The sequence below is a fragment of the Ipomoea nil genome, unplaced genomic scaffold (genome assembly GCF_001879475.1).
Source record: "Ipomoea nil cultivar Tokyo-kokei standard unplaced genomic scaffold, Asagao_1.1 scaffold3069, whole genome shotgun sequence".
Classification (NCBI taxonomy): Eukaryota; Viridiplantae; Streptophyta; class Magnoliopsida; order Solanales; family Convolvulaceae; genus Ipomoea; species Ipomoea nil.
Genome location: NW_017619497.1, coordinates 3,950,302 through 3,976,774, shown reverse-complemented (window position 1 = coordinate 3,976,774; position 26,473 = coordinate 3,950,302). Strand labels below are relative to the sequence as shown.

Here is a 26,473-nt window from a genome sequence, read left to right as displayed (position 1 = left end):
TGCCCTAAATAAATTGAAACATAAAAGCATTCCCATTGGTAATTTTTAAATTTAATATGATTTTTTTAAGATTTTTAAACTGACTTGGAGTTAGAGGCGAGTGATGAGAGGATAAAGAAGAAAAATGAATTAGACCATTCTCAATATGAAAGTTTTTTGCCGGCTAAATAAGATGGTTAGGTGAGAAAAAAAAAAAAACAAGAAAATAGAAAAGAAAAAATTTATACTACTTACGTGCCTGCTAGTGCACCACACGCGCACCATGAGTTTTTTTTTTTTTTTTTTTTTTTTTTTTTTTTTTTTTCTTTCTTTTAGGGTCTGTTTGGAAAGCAGGAAAATGACTTTTGGAAAATGTTTTCTGAAAAATGAGTCATTTTCCGAAAAACATTTTCTTTTCCCGTGTTTGGTTGCATTCTGAAAAACTGGATTGGTGTGTTTGGTTCATTTTTTAAAAAATGAGTAGAATTGTATAAATTAATATTTTAATTATTTTATTTAGAATATAAAAATATTTATAATAATAATACTAAAATAATTTTTAATATAATCATATAATATTAAAATAAGTACATTCAAAATATAAGTACATTTAAAAAAAAAAAAAAAAAAAAACAGATCTTCATTGGTTTCTGGCGGAAACCATGTCATGGTTTCCGATAGGGAAACCATGTTTGATTTCCGCGCCGGACACCATGGAATGGTTTCCGATACGTAAACCATGTCTGGTTTCCGCCCGAAAACCAGATGGGCATTTTATTATAAAAAAAAAAAAAATACCTTTGGTTTCCGGCGGAAACTAGATTCCCGCCGGAAACCAAAGCTTAAAGGAAACCAGTGCTCACTGGTTTCCGGAAGGACGCCGGAAACCAGTGAGTACTGGTTTCTGAAGCCAACAGATGAAGAAGAAACTAGCGCGAAAGTGGAGAAAGTGGAAAGTCAACATCTGGAAATTGACTTCCCCTTTAAAAAAGGGAAGTTGTTTTCCGGAAAAACAAGCTCATTTTCCATTGGTCAATGCCTCATTTTCCGTTGACTTTAAATTTTCATTCTTTCCAAACAGTGAAAACTCGAAAAATAATTTCCAGAAATCATTTTCTGGGTTTCCAAACACACCCTTATTTCCTTCTAATCCTGGGTTCCACAAAAAAAAATAATAAATAAATCATCTTTCCTCCAACTCATTACCTCTCTCCGTCCAACACTGCAAAACAAAACCAAGAAAAAACCCTTTTTTGGATACTCTTACTCAATACGGAGTATAATTTTTTTGAGTTATATTATATGTACTCGCAAATTTTACTTTCTGAGATGACAAACAAGGATTGATTATTTAACACGTGGGTTTACAAAAAAGTATCTACATCAAAAAAAGTTGAGAGTATAAAATGAGAGCATACCAAATATTTTTTTAAATTTTTGTTTTGTGAATAGAAAAAATAAGAAATAATTGTAGAAAGTTGGAAGAAGAAATAATTGTAGTAGATGCGCGTGGGGTGCACCTACCGCGTCCAACAGGCGCGTGCACTGCATGCCCAAGCTAGGCGCGTTAAAGCCTGCAGAGTTTGTTTGTATTTTTGTCTCTTTTCCCAAAATGGAAAAAAACTCCAACGGGTACGTATCGGAGATGCTCTGCCTTTCAGAGGAATCAGAGCTGTCTACGTTTTAAAACCCCCGTGAAATGCACAGCTAAGATCACCATGAAAACCTTCAAGAAACCCTAGTTTCCCTTCATTTTTAGATTTATTCTCCCAAAAGCGTAACCTTTTTCTTTGTTTCTCCAAACACACCGATGAAATTCTTAACTCTCCGTAGCCGGAAAGATGATAGTTGGAACTTACGGCCGGCGGAGCCGAAGGGCGGAAATGGATTTGAAGATGGGGCAGGGGATTCGCTCCATTAGGACGTTTCCAATTTTACATTTTCGTCCCAAGACTCCGGCCACTGATCATCTCAGGAGGCCGATGGGGATGGAGATTTTGAGGATAGGAATGGGCACTTCAGGAAATCCAAGAAGAAATCAGAGGGTGAGTGGCGATTTATTTCTAAAGTTCTGGGTACTGAGTTTAATATTTTGATGGCTCTGGTTTTATCATATTTTGATGACCTGTTATGCAATGTTAGCTTTTGAAATCATATTATATATTCTATAGAATTCAGCCTACAATTTACCTTTAAATTTCTTGGAATTATTTTGGTAGAGCTACTGGTAAAACTAGTACTCATGTTATTTTGATTACTTAATATGCAAAATGACATTTAGGGAGCGTTTGGTTCAGGTTATATTATATAACCAAGGGAATGTGACATTCCCGAGCTTACATTCCTATGTTTGGTTCATTTTCTGTGAGGGAATATAACATTCCCAGGGAATGCAACATTCCCTCCACATGGGATTTTGAAGGGAATGTGATTCCCTTCATTTTGTTAGGTAATGTAGGATAACCTTGCATATTTATGAATTTTGTCATTTTAATTCTAATTATTTAAAGATATATATTTTATGTTAGCTTTTATATATATACTAGTTTTTTACGCGCATCGCGCGATTAGTATAATGCCCAATGCTTTTTTGTTAAATAAGTACTTTAAAGTATATTAAGGCAGGATTATATTGAAATTATGCATGCATAGATAATTGAAGGTTGAATTTGCGTATTTAAATAGGTAATTATTCTCCCAAAGGTTGAGTCCCCAACCCCAAGGGCCCCCCACAATCCGACCCGACAGAGCATTATGGGAAGTTGTAAATCACGGTGACTCAATGGTTCAGCAGACAGGGCCAAATGCTGATACGCACAAGGAATCTGCCCACTTTGGGCATAATTCCCGCACTGCCGCCGCTGAGGTTCAAACCTTGGTCTCTTCTCCCAAATACTACCCACTAAACCATTGAGCTAAGCCCGTGCGAGTTAAATAGGTAATTCTAAGTTTACAGATGCAAGATAATATAGTCAAGATTGATTATAATTGTCAATAAAATAATTGTATAGGTATAGTTGAAACCAAATACGGGACATAAGGGAGAACAAATAAAAATTAGGGCATAAAATATTAAATATATACTAATATTGTTTGAGGAGATTCCGACATTAGGATTTGTGGTTAAGTTCTATTAATACTTTAATATTAGAATTAGATTAATGGTGTAGTTATAATTCTATATTAGACTTTAATATTAGAATTAGACTAACGGTGAATTAACGGAAAAGTTAAATGGATAATCATATAATTAATGATAAATTAGAAAATCTTAAAAGAAAAAAATTAAAACCTGAACAATATGAACCATTCATTTGATTTAATAATTTGGCCGGTCATTTTTTCTACCCAATGTTAATAATTAAATAAATTCGCTGATCAAATCCGCTAACGCTAACCGTTAAGTGCTGATTGTCAAACAAGGACGTTGCGAGGTAGTTCTCACTTCAATTTGTTGTGTGATTTGAATACTCTCTTTGTCACAAAATCTTTCAAGTAGTTAATATGGTTGGCTTTATTAATTATATTTTTTTTAATTTTTTCATGGTATTAATAAAATACTTGGTAAATAAATATATAGCATTATTTTGTATTATAACTTTGATATTTAATTAGAAAAATAGTGCACAAAAAAGATAATAGATAATGTAGTGAATATAATCAATTGATGAATTTGAATGTAAAAATTTTTACATTTTGAGAAAAATTAAGACAATATAACTAATGAAAATATTTCTTTTAATTAATTTATTGATAATTAATAATTTTTTTTCACTGAATAAAGACATTGTAAGGACAATGTAGCGAATATAATCAATTAATAAATTTGAATATAAATAATTTTTATATTGAAGAAAAATAAAGACAATATAATTAATAAAATTATTTCTCTTATTTAATTTATTGATAATGAATAAATTTTTTTTTTTTGAATAAATGCATTGTAAACACATAATTCTAAATTAAAGAAATGCATATGTATTATTTTTTGTTGTAACTACTAAATTATTATTTATATAATTTAATAAGAGTAAAATAGAGTACTAATTATGCCAACTTTGATTGGGATGTGGTTCGAACCTAAGACATTTTTTTATTGAAATCAATGAGTAAGTTAACGGTGAACTAACGGCAATTCTTAAAATTTTAACGGAATTAGTAACGGTGTGTGGGTATTTTAGAAAATTTTTGTGTAAAATTTAAATCTGATCAATCTTTTAATCAATCTGAGCCATTCATTTGATTAAAATCTGCGACCGCCATTTTTTCTACCCATTATAGGCCTAACTCTCTTGGGCTCTTATTAGTATAGTAGATATATATATATATATATATATATATATATATATATATATATATATATATATATATATATATATATATATATATAAAAGATAAGATAACCCTAAACCAAACATAATTATATTACATACCTCAATTTTAACCAAACACAGGAATCTAACATTCCCAGTAATCTAACATTCCCAGCAATCTAACATTCCTAAGGTAATCTAACATACCGTGAACCAAACGGCCCCTTAGGGTGTGTTTGGAAACCTGAAAAATGAGTTCTGAAAATCATTTTCCAAGTTTCTATTGTTTGGATGTGCCTGGAAAATCAAATCTAACGGAAATCATTTTCCATTGACTTTGAAAAATAGGCTTGTTTTGGAGGAAAATGACTTTCTTTTTTTTTTTGAAAGTTATTTTTCAACTTTTAAACCAACATCATCAAACCATACCACCATCACCACCATTACTACCGCCGCCACCACCACTATACCATCGCAACCACCGCCACCACACCACCACCACTACCACCACTACCACCACCATTACCACCACCAACACCATACCACCGCAACCACTACCACCACTAATACTATCAACACCATACCACCACCACCATACCATCGTCGCCGCCACCACCGCAACCACCGCCACCACCACCACACCACCACCATCACACCACCACCACCACCATACCACCGCCGCCACCACTGCCACCACCGTCATACTACCACCAGTTGTTATTATTATTATTATTATTATTATTATTATATAACAAATAACACCACTACCATTACACCACCACCACCACCATAATATTTTTGATATATTATTAGTTATTTTTTTTATATTTAAAATTATTATTATATTATTATATATTATTATACATGTTGTAATATTCTAAATAAAATAATTAAAATGTTTAATTATACCATTCTACTCATTTTTCAGAAAATGAACCATACACACAAAAACAATTTTCCAGAATGCAACCAAACACGGGAAAAGGAAAATGTTTTCCGGGAAATGACTCATTTTTCAGAAAATATTTTTCAGAAGTCATTTTCCTGCTTTCCAAACGGACCCTTAGCTTATAATTTTTAGATGATTTTTTTCTATCATTTCCTCTGTGAGTACAAGTGATGAGGGGGCCTTTTCCTTAAAGTGGTTTACTGAATCTCAAACTGATCTGATTGGAAGGTATGACCATTGATTCTTGGTGGTTGAGAACATATTAATGATGGAAAAATTAAGAACATATAGCAAAAGTTAATACCTATTGATCAAAATAGAGATAGATGGAAGAAATAAAGGACAGAAGCTTGAACTTATGGATGATCCTTTTGCTTCTGATGAGGATGATTTTGAACCTTCTAAATGGGATTTACAGTTCATGGACATGAAGACAAAAAGTAATTTTCTTGCTTGCTTGTTTATATTCCTTCTTTAGACTTTTAGTAGTGTGGAAGCCTTAATTGTGCACTGGGTCCAACCAAAACTTTTTTATTGTTTCTTTTGCTATATGAAGAAAGTGAGCTTTCCATTGTCCATGGAAGAATGATGAGGAATTTTCATGCCTTCATTGGATATTTTAAGAGTAAACATTGAGTTTCATTCATGATTTTTTCATTGACAGGTTTTGATGAACTTAACAAATGACAGCCCCATCGGCTGGGCAGTGGAAGGTGGTGAAAGCTGGAAGGGGGACGGGGCAAATGGCACCAGGTTTCTGTTCTACTTTGCGGTATGCTTTTGTGATTTTCAATTTATTGCTATGCAGCCTAAGTATATTGTTCTATCGAAGTATATTATGTTTGCGACTTAATACCATCTGGGTTCTCCGAATATAGTGATTCTGTCATGTTTAGTCTTAAACTTTCAAATTGACCACCCGTGGTCCTTCGACTTTCAAATTGCTATCATTCGTGGTTCAAGTTAACCACTTATGATCCTTCAACTATCAAATTTTAACCACCCATGGTCCTTTCAGGAAGACCAGAACTGGTTAAATTTTGAAAGTTGAAGGACCATGGGTAATAAACTTAGATCATGGATGGTAACAATTTAAAAGTTAAAGGACCTTTAGGACTAAACGTGACAAAACCACCATAATTGGAGGACCCCATATAACATTAATTATTATGTGTGCACACACTTCTTTTTATTTCGTACTCAAGCAAAATGATATGATGCTAGAAATAAAATGATACCAAAGAAAGTAACTCTCTTTTTCTCTGTTTACTTATCAAAGATAGAATATCATATTACTTGGTGTTCTGGATTTGTTTCATAGTGCAAACTCTTAAGAAATATTGAACTAGTGTTATTTACACTTTTGGTTCTATGAATATTGGGGTCTTGTTAATTTCAATTCACGACTTTCAAAACTAACAATTGAGTACTCTAACTATTCAATTTTTATCAATTTTGGTCCATCCGGCCAAACTGCCAACGAAAAGTGACTGAAAAATTTTAATGGATAAAATCTTTAGGGCAATTTAGTCATTTGCTCTTCCTCTTTTCTTTTCTCTGTTTCTTCTCTTCTCTTCTACGCCAGTAGCCATGGAAGATGACGGAGAAACAAAATTGTAAAGTTACCCTTTCTTCTAATTTTGAACTATGGTGAGATGAGGGTGTCGGTGTCCGGTGCCGGAATACTGAATAAAAAGCTCACCATAATCCACCGTTCCTGTTTCATCCAGGCACCCCATTATCGACCTCCCGTCGGGGATAAATATCCTCGTTTTCGTCCTCATCTCCTGCAACCGACAGGTGCGGGATTTTTCCTAGCCACCGGGTTTTGCGTCCGTCAATTGCACGAGCTTTCCAGCAGGGAGTGTTTAGTTTCCCCTCAATCCCTCTGTTTCCTACTCTGGGCTTGTGGGTGGGAACAACTTCTTCTTGCGCCATTCCAACGATAGTACCATCGCCTTCAGTGCTGGCAATGGCCGGGGTTTCGACATTCCAACGAGAGTACAATCGCCTTCAGTGCTAGCAATGGCTGGGGTTTTGCCATTCCAACGAGAGTACCATCGCCTCAAAACTCGCATTGGGTCGAGATTTCGTTTGCGGGTTGCGCGATTCGGACAAAGTTCAGTGTCTAGGAAGTGATTCAAATGTCACCGATTATGCCCCTAACGGGACTTACAGTGATTCGCCGGAGGGGCAGTTGGATTGCAAGGGAGATATGGCTAGAGAAAAGTTGGACGAGGAATTTGTGAATCTTGCCTTGGGAGAGAACCGGGGATGCGCGATAAGACGGTCTAACGGAACAGTAGTTTGCTGGGGAGAAAATGGGTTTAGCCTCCCCAAAAAGTTGCAGGGCAGGCGTTTCATGGCGTTGGCGGTGAGAGAAACAATGTTTTGCGGCGTGGAGGCGGCGAATTCAACGTTGTATTGTTCGGGAAATGCGTTTTTCAATTCAAATTCTAAGGTTTTCGACGAAATAGTTCCTGGCCAGTGCACGAATTCTTGTCTTTGCAGTCCTATGCCTTTTTATGGTAAATTTTGCGGCTAAAATCTAAGGATATGTGAGCCGTGCATTCTTGAAACTCCCACTGAGAATCCACCTTCACAACCACCAATGTCGTCGTCGTGGTTCTAATTTTGAACTGTTGGCGGCAACGACGACGACGACATTGGTGGTTGTGAAGGTGGATTCTTAGTAGGAGTTTCAAGAATGCACGGCTCACATATCATTAGATTTGTCCAAAAAATTTATCGTAGAAAGGCATATGACCGCAACGACAAAAATTGCAAGGAACTACTTCGTCGAAAAGCTTAGATTTTGAATCAAAAAATGCATTTCCCCAACAATACAACGTTGAATTCGCTGCCTCTACGCCATAAAACATTGTTTCTCTCGCCGCCAACGCCATGAAATGCTTGCCCTGCAACTTTCCGAGGAGGCTAAACCCATTTTCACCCCAACAAACTACCGTTCCGTTAGACCGTCTTATCGCGCATCCCCTGTTCTCTCCCAAGGCAAGATCTACAAATTCCCCGTCCGGTTTTTCTCCAGTCATATCTCCCTTGCAATCCAATTGCCCCTCCGGCGAATCACTGTAAGTCCCGTTGGGGGCATGATCGGTGACATTTGAATCACTTCCTAGGCACTAAACTTTGCCCGAATCGCGCAACCCGCAAACGAAATCTCGACCCAATGCGAAATTTGAGGTGATGGTACTCTCGTTGGAATGACGAAACCCCCGGCCATTGCCAGCATTGAAGGAGGTCGGAATTCTCCACGATTCCAGAAATGCAAGAATTCCCAGAACCAAGATCGACGATCCTTGAGCCGAGGTAGATTCTCTTGTACGCCATCTCGGTCCCGTTTATTGAAAATCTCCAGCACACCATGGCAGAAACTGATGAAGAAAAAGAAGAGGTGAGAGCGCAAGAAGAAGCTGTTCCCACCCACAAGCCTAGAGTAGGAAATGGAGGGATTGAGGGGAATCCGAACACTCCCGGCTGGAAAGCTAGTACAATTGACGGACGCAGAACCCATCGGCTAAGAAGAATCCCGCACCTGTCGGTTGTAGGAGCTGAGGACGAAAACGAGGATATTTATCTCCGACGGGAGGTTGATGATGGGGTGCCTAGATGAAACAGGAACGGTGGATTATAGATCCAATTTTTCACTTTTTTGGATTCCTTGTCATTTGTTTTTCTTGTTCCTGGTGGTATCAAAACGCCGCTATGTCGGGATATCTTATCTGCTCTTCCAGGGAAATATATATCTCCAGAAAAGATTTTCAGTTCAATTCTTTTTTTTTTTTTCTCCACCCTGACCAACCCGCCTACTCGGCTTCTTATATTTAAGGTGATTTGTGTATCTACCCCAATGATACTATTGTTCCGTACCATTATGGAAATGGAAGAAGATCCGGGTAAGATATGCACTTCTTCGGGAATGAAAAAAAATCGATCTACTTTCTTTTGGTGTTTTGGTCGAAATTCCCTCACTCCTCGATACTGAATCAAATCCTCTTTTTTCACGATTGAATGCATTTCTAGAGTCCCATATTTAGTACTGCCCGAACTCATTCTTCTGTACCGAGGATCGTCGAAATAAGCAATAATACTATTTCCACAGAAAATACCATTTGTGGGGATTTTCATCGAGATACCTGAACAGGGCATTAGTTCCTTCTTGCGTTCTTGAATCGATTGGAGTGGAATGATGAATTGATTTCTTCGCCTCTTTGATAATAAATTTGACAAAAAATCCGAATTCTCGGCTAGAATAGGTAGAATAGCCGGATATACGAGATTAGAATGATCAGTACATATGATTCGATTGAGGTCTGAATAATCAGCAATCCTATCTTCTTTTTGACCAGAAAAATGCGCACTAAAGATTTTTTGTCTCGCCCGATCATTAGTTTCTGAGAGGTTGGAAATAGATCTTCGCTTGACAAAAAGGGAATGCGCACTCTTTTGATCCTGATCCCTGTGGATCGAAAGGGAGACTAGACTGGAACGGCACGGCTCCCCTAATAATATCCATAAATGACTTGTTTTTGATAATAAATGAACATTCCCATATGTAAATTCAGGTGCATGATACACATCAGTACTCCAGTGCATTTCTCCATCTGAATCAGAATAAATATGTTTGCGAACCTTCTCTTTCAAATTCAAAGTAGATGTTCCTGCGCGAATCTCAGCAATCACTTGTTCGGATTCTACATATTGATCGTTTTGAACTAAAAGAAAACTTTTGGGGGGAATATTCACATTATGTAGAATATCTTCACTCTCAATAGTTACATACAAATCTATAGAACATAGAAAAGCGGGATGCCCATGACGTGTACGTGTCGGATGAACCAAATCCTCATGAAATCTTATTTTTCCATTAGAAGGGGCTCGGACATGTTCTGCAGTACCCCCTGTGAATACTCCGCCAGTATGAAAAGTTCTTAATGTTAATTGAGTCCCAGGTTCTCCAATCGATTGACCTGCAATAATACCTACAGCTTCCCCCAATTCAACCAGGTCGCCATGAGTAGGACTCCGGCCATAACATAATCGACAAATCCAAGATGTACTCCTACAAGTAAAGGGAGTTCGAATCGATATTGGTTGGGCTCGAAAGGTTATGAATCGATTTACAAGTCCAACTCCAATGTTTTGATTTCTAGTGGCAATACACCGTGGGCCTATGTATATATCATCTGCTAATACACGACCAATTAATGTTTGGATCAAAATCCTTTCCGGCATCATCCCATTCTGAGGACTCACAGAAACCCCTCGGACAGTGCCGCAATCCGCTCGACGTACAACAATGTGTTGAACTACTTCAACAAGTCTGCGCGTGAGATATCCAGCATCTGATGTTCGTACAGCAGTATCCACAACCCCCTTATGGGCCCCGTAGCAAGAAATGATGTATTCCGTTAAAGAAAGTCCTTCGCGTAAATTGCTTTGAATGGGTAAATCAATCATTTGTCCTTGTGGATCTGACATTAATCCTCTCATACCTACCAATTGATGTACCTGAGATGCATTTCCTCTAGCTCCCGAAAAAGACATTATATGAACTGGATTCAAAGGGTCAGTCATCCTAAAATTAGGATTCATTTCTTGTCGCAAATACTCACTTGTAGCATACCATATTTCAATGGATTGACGTAATTTTTCTACCGCGTGTACATTCCCATAATGATGGTGTTTTTCCAAAATCAAACTTTGCTGTTCCGCATCTTGAACTAGCCATCCCTTAGAAGGTATTGTTAAAAGATCATCAATTCCTAATGAAATGGATGTAGCAGTAGCTTGTTGAAAACCCAGAGTTTTGACTTGATCCAGGATATGTGATGTATATGCCATTCCGAAGTGATTTATTAATCTACTAATAAGTCGTTTCATGGCAGTTCCGTCTATCACTTTATTGTGAAAGACCAGATTGGCCCGTTCTGCCATAAGTACCTCCATATTCTGCTAAGTAGGATTCGACATTCGACAAGACAATGTTTTTGAGTAATTGATTGTAAAACTTCCTTTTATCGATCTTGTTTCGCGTAGAAATTCCGGAGCTATGGTCCTAGCTGAACCGGAGAGCCCCGAACTCCCGTTGGTATCTATCATAGAATTATGTTAGGTATCGGATGACCCGGCCCGAGAAAACCCCTGTATAGCTTCTTCGATTTCTCGATAAAGAGAAATGTGGCCAACAGTGGTTCGAATGTATATAAAAATAATTTCTTTTTTTAGACTTCTTACTATTAGATAGTGTCCATAAATCTCATAATAAGTCCCTAGGGATTCATAGTGAACTTCGATGGGAGTTTCTCTTGAAGTAATAACGCGTTGATCTAGTCTCCACCGGAGCCATAAAGGACTATCTAAATTGATTCGTTTCTGTCGATAAGCTCCAATTGCATCATAGGAATTACAAAAAACGGGCTCTTTCTTATACTTATAATTACTATTGTCACTTCTTTTAGTTTGAGAGTTTCTACGATTACACTTAGTATACCTATTTAGACAAATACCTCGACGATTTTCGCTCGTTAATACATAGAGTCCAATAAGCATATCTTGGGTTGGTACGGAAATGGGATCCCCAATAGCCGGAGATAAAAGATTCATATGAGAAAACATAAGTAAACGGGCCTCCACTTGAGCCTCCAAAGATAAGGGTACATGAACAGCCATTTGATCTCCATCAAAATCTGCATTGAACCCCTTACAAACTAATGGATGTAAACAAATAGCACGCCCCTCCACTAAAACGGGCCACAAGCCTAGAGTAGGAAATGGAGGGATTGAGGGGAATCCGAACACTCCCGGCTGGAAAGCTAGTACAATTGACGGACGCAGAACCCATCGGCTAAGAAGAATCCCGCACCTGTCGGTTGTAGGAGCTGAGGACGAAAACGAGGATATTTATCTCCGACGGGAGGTTGATGATGGGGTGCCTAGATGAAACAGGAACGGTGGATTATGGTGAGGTTTTTATTCAGTACTCCGGACACCGACACCCTCATCTCACCATAGTTCAAAATTAGAAGAAATGGTAATTTTACAATTTTGCCCCTCAGATTATACACTAAATTAAGGATTAAGTTCTTTCGGCGAAATTTGGCCGAAGTGACCAAAATTGCATAGTTAAGGTAAGTAAGTAACACTTTTGACTACAATTAACAATACCTCTATAGTCACAGGACTAAAATTGAAATTTTACTCTACTTATAGGCAGTAGCACTAATTGGACATTTACTTTTATCAGTTTTTGAAACTAAAAATGGAAACCTATTATTTGTTTTTTAAACTAACAGTTGGACAAATTAAGATAAAGTTCCTTAAGATATGACTAATTTTGGAAGTTTCCTTGTATATAGAAAATTTACCTTCAGAAAGTTTCTTTATGTATAGAAAATTGAAGTAAATAACGAATTTTCAAATCTTTAAAAAACGATTTAGAGTTTGTGCATTGTGAAAGTCTTTGAGAAATTTGCCTTAAACGAGTTTTGTAGTAGTGTTAAAATGTGTTTGTTCCTTAAGTTCAACACCAAAATTTAAGAAATAAGAGTAGAGAGAGAGAACCAAGGATTTTTATAGTAGTTTGGGTTAATCCTACATTTCTACTCCATTCTTTTTCTTAACACAAGAGGTTCCACTAATATCCACACAATACAAGTGAAATGTATATAGCCTTTCACACTAGTTGCAAACCAAGCCAACTATTTGCAATCCACCAAATGACAGTCCTTGGAGCGATTTTCTTCACCAAGTTGCACGTTCTTCGCTGCCTTACAACCTTCAAAGATTGTCCACTAAGTTGCCTTGAAAGAAGCAAGTGGTGATCCTTAAGGATGTTTAGTCTGAGAGACTAAAGGTTGGACAATACCTAGATGATTTTTAAAGCCGTTTTAGCTCTTGAGAATGGCTGGGTACTTTTTGCACAATAGCTTTTAGAAGTTAGTATTCGTAGCTTCTTCATGCTTCAGGAGGGGCCCTTTACATAGAGTTAAAGGTTTTGAAAATTTGAACGTTTGAATTCTTTCCCTAGGCGCTTTTTGAAATGGTAGGTGTCCAAAAGCTGTCATTTTCCCATTTTCTACAACATGCCATTGACTATTGGGTAAAAATTATTTTCTTTTAAGTGAAAGGAATTTTCTGATTGATGCGAGGGCGGCCAAAAAGCATGCTTCTTATTGTCAAGTGTCTTAGCGAGCGTGCCCACTGCCCAACCTTAGGCAATCATCCTTATAACTTCCTCCATCATCTCAAACTCTATGGGGTGCTGGCTTGCTAGTTTTCTTTGGTGCCATTAAAGAAAATAGAGAAGTTTGAAAGGGGTTGAGAGAAAGAACGACGAGAGTATTTAGAGATTCTGGAGACTGGGAATTGCAAAGGGCTCCGGAGTTTTTAGGATAATGAAAGTGAGAATATGGAAGGGTATTGGAGGCTTAAAAGGAGTTTGGAAGGGTTGAATTTTCTAAGAAAATAGGTGAAAACGACATGAAAAGGTAAGGCTTTAGGAGAATGAGAGAGTATGACAGACTCAATAACTCAAGTATGGATACATTTTCTATTTCCTTATTATTAAATGCATGAAATTAATGCTCCATACGTGTGTTAGAATTGTAAACCCACTTTTCCTACTTATACTAGGATCTTTTGACTGGACACATGTACGCTCATGATAAATTTAGTTGGTTATATAAGCTCCTGCTTATTGCTTGACAAACAAACATTCCACATCATTAAATGCTTGGAAATTAGAAATGATGTTCCAAAAATCGGCTTAGGCATCCATCCGACTAGTCAGACAAGTCAGTCATTTTTCCTATGTTGTCGCAGTCTTCGTTGGAGTTTTCACCCTCACAATCGCCCATCATAATTGTAGCTAGCCGCCTCACTCATCACTTTCGCAAAACCCCTCGCCTTGTTGAACGGTTGGATTTTCTTCGTGTGTCAAAGTCCATCGTTCTAACTCAATATTGCCGCTTGGAAGTCATCTACTCATCACCTTTCAAAGTTCAAGAGAGATGGTAGGGCTTCATTAAAAGAATTATGAAATCTTTGGACTTGAAATTAGGGTTAGATTTTTAGTTTTTGGATAGTTTGGACTTGGGCTAAACTTTTAAGTTTTGGTCAATTGGACTAAACTTTTAAGTTTTGAGCTAATTAAAGTTAGGCCTTAATGCTTTATTGAATGTAATAAAAAAAAATTATTAGAGAACCTAGGCGATGATTACGTGCCCATTCACCTCCTGATATCTTTCACTGTATGTGGTAATGCTCTTGGATCTATTTCCATGGAAAACCTCAGCTCCCTGGTGAAGGATTGCTAGGAGTAATCCAGGAAGTGAAGGTTTATTTTTCCTTTTGTAGGAATGTTGACCGACTTTCTAGGCAATAAGGTGTTTGTTGGGTGGTAAAAACTTTTCAATATAATATTTTTAACCATTTCAATAATATTAAAAATAATAAACTCGCCAATGTCTTTTAAGACTATAAAGTATTGTTTGTAGGAATAGAGTTCTTATCTGAGTTCTAGATAGATTCAATTTTTCCTTTAAAATTATTAAACTTCAAGTTGGGGTGATTCCTAAAGCTTCACTTCTATTCGGGACTTGGTTTTCTAGTTAGCTACCCAAACGACCGACAAAGTAAAAATCTCATTATACCATATTCCTACGTACCTATTAATTATTTGGTTCGGAATAAAGAATCCTAGCACAAATTTGTTACTAGTAGAAGCTAAAATATATCCATTTTCATCAAATGGTCTGGTAGAATATTTTCTACGGTAACAAAATCTCATTATATTTGTATGTAACTCTAATCGTAAAAAATCCTTGTGAATTGTGATCAAATAGAAAGACCCCAAGTACGAAAATGGATATATTTTAGCTTAGAAAATATTCCACCCGACCATTTGATGAAAATGGATATATTTTAGCTTCTACTAGTAACAAATTTGTGTTAGGATTCTTTATTCCGAACCAAACAATTAATAGGTACGTAGGAATATGGTATAATGAGATTTTTACTTTGTCGGTCGTTTGGGTAGCTAACCAGAGAACCTAGTCCCGAATAGAAGTGAAGCTTTAGGAATCACCCCAACTTGAAGTTTAATAATTTTAAAGGAAAAATTGAATCTATCTAGAGCTCAGATAAGAACTCTATTCCTACAAACAATACTTTATAGTCTTAAAAGACATTAGCGAGTTTATTATTTTTTATATTATTGAAAGGGTTAAAAATATTATATTGAAAATTTTTTACCACCCAACAGATACCTTATTGCCAAGCAACTGTCAACATCCCTACAAAATGAAAAATAAATCTTCACTTCTTGAAGTACTCCTAGCAATCCTTTGCTAGGGAGGTTTTCCGTTGGAATAGATCCAAAAGCATTATCAAAAATAGTGATAGATATCAGGAGGTGGATAGGCGCGTAGTCGCCGGCTCGCCGCCTAAGTTCCTTAATAATTTTTTATTACATATGATAAAGCATTAAATCCTAACCTTATCCCAGAAGTTAATGACAAAGCTTAAAAGTTTTGTCCAAGCCCACTCTTCAAAGACTACAAATTTAACCCGGATTTCAAGTCCTAAAATTTTATATTTCCATCGATGAAGCAGTACCATTTCTCTCCTAATTTAGCAATAGCGATGACTTGATGACTTCCAAGCAGTAATAACGAGCTGCAATGATGGGCTTTGACACGCAAGAAAATCTAGCCATCTAACAAGATGAGGAGCTTTGTGAAGGTGATGATGGGTGAGGCAGAAAGTTACAACTATGATGGATGATTGCAAGGGTGCGAACTTCAGCAGCAACATATAAAGGAGAAATGACTGACTTGTCTTACTAGTTGGACGGGCACATATTAGATTACACACCTAGGGGTGCCTAGGCGACAAACCTGTCTGATTTTTGTAACACTGCTTAGCAAATAAATGACCTTCCAATTAATACATGTTCTATCACACTTGTCAATTCCTACTACGCCTTTTCCAGAAACTTCATTCTCCTAGCAGATTTGCTAAACGATATCTGCTGATGTCTTATTACCTAATCTGCAAGATCTTCTGTCCTATTCAACCTATGTTAACCATAGCCAACTCCACTTTTAGCTCATTGTGTCTTGATTCAAGCAATTAAGGATTTTATTAAGATGTGTGCTAGGTGCTACGCTGTATTGGATTTTGCATTATGTATATGGCATTAATGTTGTCACACATGATGCAAATCTCCGAGGCGTGAATTCCATAAATAAATAATAAAAAAGAGTTAATACCTATTTTGGTCCCTTGACTATTGAGTATTTCTTAATTTAGTCATTGACTGAAAATTACTCAATCTGATCCCCTGACTTAAAAAATTACACTCAATTTGGTTCTCTGTTATAAAATCCGTTCAAAAGCTGTTAAATTGAAGGGTAAAATGGTCAGTCTATCTTGATTTTGTGCAACTATTCGATTTAAAAGCCATGAGTTCGGAAGAGCATATAACCTAGAAGAATTAAGTGACAGTAATGACTGCCATGGAGGACCATAAGCAAGAAGAGGAAGAGTTGTCGTTGGAGACTTTAGCGTGTTTGCCGCCATGGACGAAGCAAAAAACGGTGTGGGGGGTGGCATAGAGAATTGATAGATGGAGCACTTATGCCTTATCTTTCATTTCATAGAGAATTTATTGAGAGTGCTTCCACATATCCTTCTTGAAAATGCCACTCAAAAGTGAGTCATAATCTTCCTTCAAATTTGAAGGAAGAAAAAATCTTCCTTCAAATTTGACAATGGCGCATAATAGGCGAATGTAAATACCAAGACTGTTGTTTGTACTTTGTAATTGCTAGGAGCCTAGGATTCTTCCCAACTATTTCAACTCCTATAAGCTCATATGTTTTCCTAGCGAGTGAAGGGGGCTGATGATATCCCGACCATCCTATTACTGCACTTGTTTGTTACCACTCCCCTCACCGTTATTTGCTTCGTCCACGGCGGCAAACGCGCTGAAGCTTCCGACGGAAACTCCCCTTCTTCTTGCTTCTGATCTTCCATGGTAGCCATTACTGCCACTTATTTCTTTTGGGTATATGCTCTTCTGAACTCATGGCTTTTGGATCAAATAGCTGAACAAAATCAATGTGAATTGATCATTTTACCTTTCAAATTAACATCCTTTGGACGAATTTCGTGACGAAAGATCAAATTGAGTGTGAATTTTAAAGTCAAAGGGTCAAATTGAGTAATTTTCAAAGTCAAAGGATTAAAGTAAATAATACCCAATAGTTGAGAACCAAAATAGATATTTACTCTAAATGCATGCATGTATGTATGTATGTATAGTAAAAATAATTTGACTCAAAATTTAGTAGTTAATTTACCGTCCATTGATTATATTTCTGTATGTTAATCACTTATAACTTAAATAAAATGATAATTAAGATGAGGTAACGACATCATAGCATTTGCAACAAATCCAATGCATACAAAGACCTTTACAATTTCAAGGGTTACGTCAAATTGTTCTTCTTTACGGACATATTGGGAAAAGGATAATCAAGTGGTATAACATTAGATGTTACCACAATTTCTCAACTTGTCTGTAAAGAAAAACAATTTGACGTGACCCTTCAAGTTGTAAAGGTATTTGCATGCATTGAATTTGTTGCAAATGTTGTAATGTTTTTACCTCATCTTAATTACATAATATCATTTTATTTAACTTATAAAAAGTTAGTGGTTAACACACACACATATATATATATATATATGTGTGTGTGTGTGTGTGTGTGTGTATGTATGTTGATACAGTATATACAGGCGTATGTGTATCATACGGTGGTATATACCTGACAACACCGTGTCATGCGCAGGACTGAATACCCGCTACCGGCCTCTATGGTTGGGATTTGGGTCAATCCTAGGGCTCAGAAGACCAGATAAATGGCATACTAATGAGGTCGAATGGGCAGCTCGGTCGGGGTGGGAATCATGACCGGGGTAGATCGGTTTGGGGTGTGTGTGGTCTAAGGGTCCATTACCGACCATAATGTCAATCGTATGGCGGGTAGTATACAGAGGTAATATCCCTATCATATTTATTGCCCAATATAATATGCTTGAATAACTATAAAGTCCGCAAATGATCACCACTTAAACTAAAAATATCAATAGACAATTCTGTGCTTGAATAAACTGATTAATGGCTTTTAGAGTTTTTAGTAAGACCAAGATATTAATTCGTGTTGAGCATATATATACTATATATAAACATATATTTGCAATAAAATTATCTATTTAGACTTTTCGCTAAGATGAAAAACATGTTTTAATTTGGTATCAACAATCCCATACTAATGGTCATAGGTTCACATAAGGGGACATTGAGCATACAATTTTTATTTTAGTTTTTCTAATTTACATCCATAATATAACGCATAATAAAAATAAAAAGATACTCCGTAGTATAGTCGTATTCATACACAGACGGCGTGCCGCGTGCGTGACTGCCCCCCTAGTCGTGATCTTCAATCAAGATACTGCTTCAGGAACTTACGAATTCGCTTTCCAAAACCGTAATTCTTCTCCATTTTCTCGCGATCGAAGCGATGATAGTGTTTCGACGCATACTTTGCGAGCTTCTCTTCACCGTCGCCGCGGTGACGGTGGTGGCCGTGGTGGTGAAGGAACGGGATCCACTCCGGCGGAACTTGGCGCACGTCGCCGTGGATCGTGACGTCACCGAGGTTTTTAGTTTCCGGAGAAGAGAGAATCATATCATCCCCGTAGGGGATCTGGCCGCCCGATCTCATAACCAGCCTTTGCTTGTGGCCGTTACCAAAGCGGTGGCGGCATCGAAGGAAGGGGAGCGCAGATCGGAGGCGGAAGCGACGGTTGACCGGACGGAATCTGACTAGATGTAGCGGCATGACCTCGGCGGCGACCACGGCTTTCGTCTCTGTCTCAATAGCATCGGTTTCCTCGTGATTTGACTCGCTAGGGAGGCGAATAGCGTCACCGGCGTCCGATTTGGTAACTGACTCGCTAGGGAGGCGAATAGCATCACCGGCATCCGATTTGGTAACGGAGTCTGACAGTTGGTTAACTGTGACGTCATTTTCCGGCTTGCTTAACGGAGAACGAGCAACAGAGATGGTGAAAAGCAAAAAGAGAACTGCAACGGAAAGCCTAGCCATGGTTCAAGGCAGGAACAGCGCGTTGTATAGCTTAATACTCGTGAATATATAGTTGTAGTCAACTTGTATATTTTCTCCTTTAAATTAAATTAAATTTTATAAATACTTTTTAAGCATCAAATTATATACAAAATCTTTTACAGCAAATCAATATACATTTGCTGCAGTGCATATCGGGGGTAGGCTGGTAACGCTGATGTCGGCGATGATGTGTGAAACGTGTAAAAGATAATGAGAAATTAAAATTTACACTTATTAAAAGAGCTTGCTTCGTTGACTGTTATGGAGGAAAGAAAGTTGTTCACACCCGATTAAGATTGAATACCATAAATTAATATTCAATACATCAATACAGTCCATATATAAATCATTAAATCAAGCTTCCTGAAATGCATATGTGGGAAGGGAAATTGGTGCTAAGGCTTTGGTTATCCAACGATACTTTCTCATTTAAAAAAATAAGGCATACTGCATATCTTTATGGAATTTTTTTAAAATCATGAGATGTCTTGAGTATACTTTAAGTATAGAGTAAATACTTGAAATGGTCCCTCGACTATAGCTAAATTCACAAATTGGTTCTCAACTTTTAATTTCAACCAATTAAGTCCTTAACTTTGCAATTTTAACACAATTTGATCCTCCGTCTATTTGACTGTTTGTTGACCGTGATCTTTGAGGATATATATGTAATTTCACGTGCAAAGCTCAAAAGAATTTTGACCGGGTTCAGCTTGCCTACGTGGCTTGGAGTCACGGCTTTCTTGAAGAGCCGCTCCAGGGACTTCGTCAATCTATCTATCAAAAGCTATAATCTTTCCGGCATGGGGTGCATCTCCGGCCTAATCTCGATCGATCTTGCACGTGACCTCCTGTACGTGCACCCAAACTCTAACGCCCTGGTGGTTAGCACGGAGATGATTACGTCCAACTATTACCAAAGGCGACCAAATTTGGTAGATTGCTTTCGACAGTGGATTCAAATGTAACATTGCGGTCTGAAAATGCAACCGGAACCTGAAAAAATGACGATGGACCGTGAAATTACTTATATATCCTCAAAAATCACAGTCAACAAACTGTCAAATAGACGGATGACCAAATCGTATTAAAATTGCAAAGTTAAGGACTTAATTGGTTGAAATTGAAAGTCGATAACCAATTTATGAATTTAGCTATAGTCGAGGGACCATTTTAGATATTTACTTTTTAAGTATATGAGGTACTTTTAAATTCATATCATATTCATATTAATTCTCGTTCACATTATATTTGTAATTTATCCACAATTTTTTCTACATCTCTTCAATTTCAATTCATTTTTAATTATTATTATTATTATTATTATTATTATTGTTATTATTGTTATTATTGTTATCTTTATCTTTACAAATAATTTGGGCCCACAAATGTACTATTAATGCTAGCAAATGGACGATAAAGCGCCAACTACTATGTAGTGAGGCTATTAGTGGCTTCTAATGCTTGCTACTTAGAGCAACATTATCAATGAATATTATGGGGAGAATGTCAGATTAAATCACCCATGATCAAGATTATAGCAAATGTTTGAGAAGAATTAATTGGGAAAGGATGGGTTTGCAAAGGCCAAAAATAATGAAAAAAGCAAAATGAAGAGGGAAAGGTGTTATGCGCTTTTCGCGCACAGCAGCGGCCCATACGAGCGCGTGCGTTGCACGCGCCTGACACTGTTTTTTATATTATTATTATTTTTTTGAAAACATATATTATTATTTTAGATTACTTTATAATTAACTAGAAAGATACTTACCAAACTACAATTTCTCTCTTCAATTCCAAATTTTCTCTCTACCTAGGGTTTCTAGGTATTCCGGTCGTTTCTTCAACAATTCTTTACGGACGAATTCTGATTCCGACAACGACATCTAACGACGTTTCGTCTCTGCATGCGAGATGTCTACGACGCCGACTGATCCGGATGTGGCTGGTTTGACGGCCAGGTGGGCTGATATTGTGCTCCAAGAGGAAGCCACGGCGTTTCTGCCGGTTGAAGGGGACGGGACCGAGGAGGGGGGCGACGAGGTGGAGGAGAGTTGGGGGGTGGTGGGAAGGTTCTTGACACGGAAGCTAGTCAGGTTGGAATTTATGAGTCAGGTCCTGGCATCGGTGTGGCAGCCGGTGAGCGGGGTTGAGGCAACGGAGGTTGAACCTGGTCGGTTCCTGTTTGTTTTTCATCATGTCACGGACATGGAACGAGTTCTGAACGAGGGGCCCTGGTCTTTTGATAATAGTACGCTGGTGTGTAAGCAGGTCCCTGACGGAGTTATGTCGGTTGATGTAGTGCTGGATACGGTGGATTTATGGGTTCAGCTACATGGACTGCTGAACGGATACTCATCTAGTAGGATTTTGGAACAGATTGGAAATTTCTTGGGTACGTTTGTGAAATATGATGATCGTTTCGAAAACGCCCCATGGAAGACGTATCACCGTATTAGGGTTTCGTTGCCTGTTGATAAACCCTTAAAAAGACGAATGAATTTCATTAAACGAGATAAGACGAGTTGCTGGGTCATGTTTAAGTATGAACGCCTTCATACATATTGCTATTTCTGCGGGATGTTAGGCCACTCGTATCAGTTTTGTCGTGGGGCAAGGGACTCGAAGATGCCGGTGGAGGAGTACTTGTATGGCCCGGAGCTACGGGCAGGAGGGAGCCGTGGCTCTAGGCCGGTGGGGGGCAGCTGGCTGTTGCCGACGGGTCGGCATGCCGTGGGGAGGAAATCGCCAGCTGACCGAGCAGTTGTGGGGGGGAGTTCGCAAGGTGGGAACCGGACCGAGGGGGTAGTTGAGGCGGAGGTGGTGGCGGTAGCCAAGCGGCGCCGGGGGGAGGTGGATGGGGAGGGACGTAGGTGCGAGGGAGGTGACATTGTCATGGTTGAGATTCCAAAAAACTTGCAGCAGGCGGGCTCTGGTTCCCAGACCCGCCCGAATCAATGAGTACTTTAAGTTAGAACTGCTGTGGCTTGGGTAATCTACGGACAGTTCGGGGAGATTGTGGACATGGTGTCCCGGAAGCAACCCGACTTTGTATTTCTAATGGAGACTAAGGTGGCACGTGATCATGCAAAGCGATTACGTGTTAAAATCGGTTACGAAGGACTTTTTTATGTTGACAGTGATGGGTTAAGTGGTGGTATAGCGTTACTGTGGAGGAAGAATAGTACGGCTCGGCTAATCAGTTACTCAACGAACTATGTTGATGTTGGGGTAACTATTACTGGCTTTCCTGAATGGCGAATGACGGGTTATTATGGATTTTCTGAGCGAACAAGACGTGCTGAGTCATGGGATCTATTGAGAACGCTCTCGGGTAGGTCGAACCTCCCCTGGGTTGTTATTGGAGATTTTAATGATTTGTTATATCAGAATGAGAAGAGAGGGTGAAATCCGCATCCGAATAGCCTCCTACGCGGCTTTGGGGAAGCTATTGAGGACTGTGGGCTTGCTCAATTGCCTATGGTTGGTTATCCGTACACATGGGAGAAGGGGAAGGGGACAGCAAACTGGATGGAGGAGAGGCTCGATAAAGTTCTAGTAACGGACGAGTGGCGGGGTATGGTGATGGGGGCTAAGGTGATGAACCTGAGAACTCGGAAGTCTGATCACTCGGCTCTCTTTCTGGGGATTCAGGACTCCAGTGGGGGTGTTGGGTATCGCAGGAGGGGTTTTCGGTTCGAGAAGACCTGGTTGCATGATTAGGGGTGCAGGAGTGTGGTAGAGCAGTCCTGGCAGGAGGGGACACTACAAAAAAACGCGAAAATAGCGATGGCTTTAGCGACGGACGTGTTCCGTTGCTAATTTAGAGACGGAATAGCGACAAATTAGTGACAGATTTCAATTTTTTTGTTAAATGAAAATTTAGCGATGGATTAGCGACGGCTTAACGACGGAGTTTGCAACGGAATATTTCCGTCGTTAAATACGTAGCTAATTTTCGCGGTAAACTTTGGTGCGAAAATTAGAAACAAATTAGCGACGGATTTGCGACGGTTCTTTTGCGAGCTGATTTCATTATTTTAATTGCTACAACCTAGCGACGGATATAAGCATCCGTCGCTAGATATTAAAGTATAAATGTGTTTTGTTTACATTGTAGCGACGGATAGTTGAATCCGTCGCTATCTAGCGACGGATTTGAACATCCGTCGCTATATTTATGTAGCGGGAAGAATTTTTTAAAACATTTTAACGACGGAATTCAATTCCGTCGCTAAGCTTACATATCGGATTTTTAACATATGCTATATAGCGACGGATTTATCATCCGTCGCTACATTTATGAAGTGGTAAGAATTTTTTAAATCATTTTAACGACGGAATTGAAATTCCGTCGCTAAGCTTGCATATTTGATTTTTAACATATATTAAGTAGCGACGGATTTTACATCCGTTGCTAAATTTGGAGGCGGGATTATACTTATACGTTAGCGACGGATATCCGTCCGTCACTACTTAGGTGAGACCAATTTTATTTTATTTTTTTAAATTGTAGCTACGGATTATGGATTCCGTCGCTATGTATCACAAATTTAAAACGTAGGCCAAGTTCACTAAAACGAACAAAGCTGAACATTTTCTCCTAACCCTAACTAGACTTCTTTCTTCTTCTCCGACTCGCGTCTCTCTTCCCTATCTAGACTGCGCTGCCTCCGACGACGACTGCGCTGCCTACCCTGACGCCCATCGCCGACGGCGCTGCTTCTCCGCCGACCGTCGCTTCCCCTGCCGCCTACTCTGCTACTCTATTCTCTGGTATGTATTCGTTTATGGCTTGTATTTTGTGCTTATTGAATTTTTTGAGTTGAGTGTTTGTGGTTGGCAGCGAGTGTTTGTGTTTCTGTATGTGTGTTTATGCGTTGATTTGAGTGTTTATGCGTTTCTGTATTTGTGTGCATTCACTGTTAATCTGCTGAGATAAGGTTGTGTTAATTTGTTAATCTGTTTGTATTCACTGTATGTGTTAATTGCATGCTTGAGGTTGCTGAATGAAGCCAAAATATATGTATGTATGATAGGTACGGTATAAACAAAGGGGGTAAGTAGTGGTTCAACAGACAAGATTGCGACCATTTATGTTTACTAAACATTAAGTACAACTATCACCAAAGGAGCACTCATATACTAAACAAGTGTATATATTATCCACATTCTTTGATAATAATGAAGTAATCCTTATTCCTCAAAACCAGCATTATTGAAGAACTATGTAACTCATATTCAAAGAAGAAATTGACAAGTCAATGGATTTTTTGTACAAGGCAATTCAATAACTGTTTTGTTTTACTTTTTTTAATATCAAAGGTAAATATATATATTAACAATAATAGAGAAGGAGATCAAAACTCAAAATTTTTACCTACATTCACAACATACTAATTCACTGTGAATTTCCTATTTTCTTTTCATGTTTCTGTTTTCATTTTTCATGTTTCTGTGTACATTTTGTTTGTGGGAATGCAGAATTTTGGGTGTTTTCTTGATTTATGTATAAACTGATTTTAGCCTAAGAAGACTAAGAAAAAAGGTTACCAAAATACCAATATCATCAAAGAGAATGAAAGTTTTGCTAATTTTTCTAAACTCAGGATATAAACACATGTATTGTTAATTTTTCTAAACCATGTATACTCCAACCAAAATAAACACATGTATTAGCTTATTTTTCTAAACTCAAAGAGAATGGCATTATATTTTAGGGTTATTTGCATGTCTCATGTTAATTTTTCTAAACCATGTATACTCTAACCAAAATAAGCACATTAGCTATTTGTGATTAGAACCAGTGATTAGAATCAGTCTCAGCTTGCTCTTTCCTGTAGTCACAGTTTGTAAATAAGCAAGAAAACATTAGGTACATGCCACTTTTAGATATTAATGAAAAAAGGAATAATTGATTGGGATTATTGCTTAAATACTACTAAAGTTCTTGTTTTTTTTTTTTTTTTTGGTTCACTGATTTTGATTATTCACCTGTTTCTGTTGGTTAGGATGCCACAGTTTTTTTTGGTTCATTGATTTTTTTTATATGTAAAACAGGTTCACTAATTTTGATTATTCACTGATCATTACATTAATTTTGTCAAAATCCCTTTTTGTTCATTCATGTTTTTATTCTCAAAGTTTTAGGATTGTACTGGCGGTTTCTTTTATATCTGAAGATTTTGACCTTTTAAAAATCATTAATTGTTTAAGATGCCACAGTTTAATGTAAAAGATTTCAGGTTATTTTTGCAGCTTAAAAACATTAATTCTGTACTGCTTTTGACTTTTAAAAAAGCATTTTAGGTTATTTTTCAGCTTTCCCTTCTAATTTATTTGCACTTGGAACCTTGTGTACTTTAATAATTCCTTACCAAACAGCATATGAAACAAAGCAAAATTGAATATGTAGAAAGAACCTTTAACCTTGAAGCTGCACAAGTAGTCATCACTACTTACTAAACAATATTTGATTAGTTTTTCTATCTTTAATTTATTCATTTTGAAACCCAATTGTTGATTTATACACAACTTGTTGATAGCTTAACTTTATTATATTTTATTTTAGATGACACGAGGTGGTAGTAGAGCTGGACGCATAAGAGGACTTGGACGAGGTGCATCGATTACACCTCCGAGTTCTAACCCATCATCGTCTGCACCTCCGAGTTGAGATGGAGGCTCGGATGGAAGCTAAACTACAAGCTGAAAGAACTTAAATGCAGAGGCCTAAATGCAGGCTCAAATGCAAGCTTAGATTCATGCTCAAATGCAAGTTCAGATTGCAAGTTTGATGGATCACTTGCGTCGCAAACGGCATGCTATCCACTCCAAGTACTCAAGCTGAAAATTCTGCTAATTCAAATGATGAAAATTTAGGAGATGATTAGATTATGTTTATTAATATATTTGGTATTGTTTCTAACGATGTAACATTATACTGCTATACTTTTGTTATTGTAATTGAGTTTGAATGCTTTAATATAATATATTTTACAATTATATTA

At 37.7% G+C, this 26,473-nt stretch overlaps 1 protein-coding gene across 1 annotated transcript; it reads left to right on the top strand.

The window, feature by feature from the left end:
- Positions 1-1,602: 1,602 nt before the first annotated feature.
- Positions 1,603-26,473, top strand: LOC109165707. The gene is made up of 4 exons (XM_019314592.1): positions 1,603-2,024; positions 5,906-6,013; positions 24,125-24,239; positions 26,035-26,473. The coding sequence occupies exons 1-4, from the start codon at positions 1,821-1,823 to the stop codon at positions 26,049-26,051; spliced, it is 444 nt and encodes a 147-aa protein (XP_019170137.1). The 5' UTR covers positions 1,603-1,820; the 3' UTR covers positions 26,052-26,473.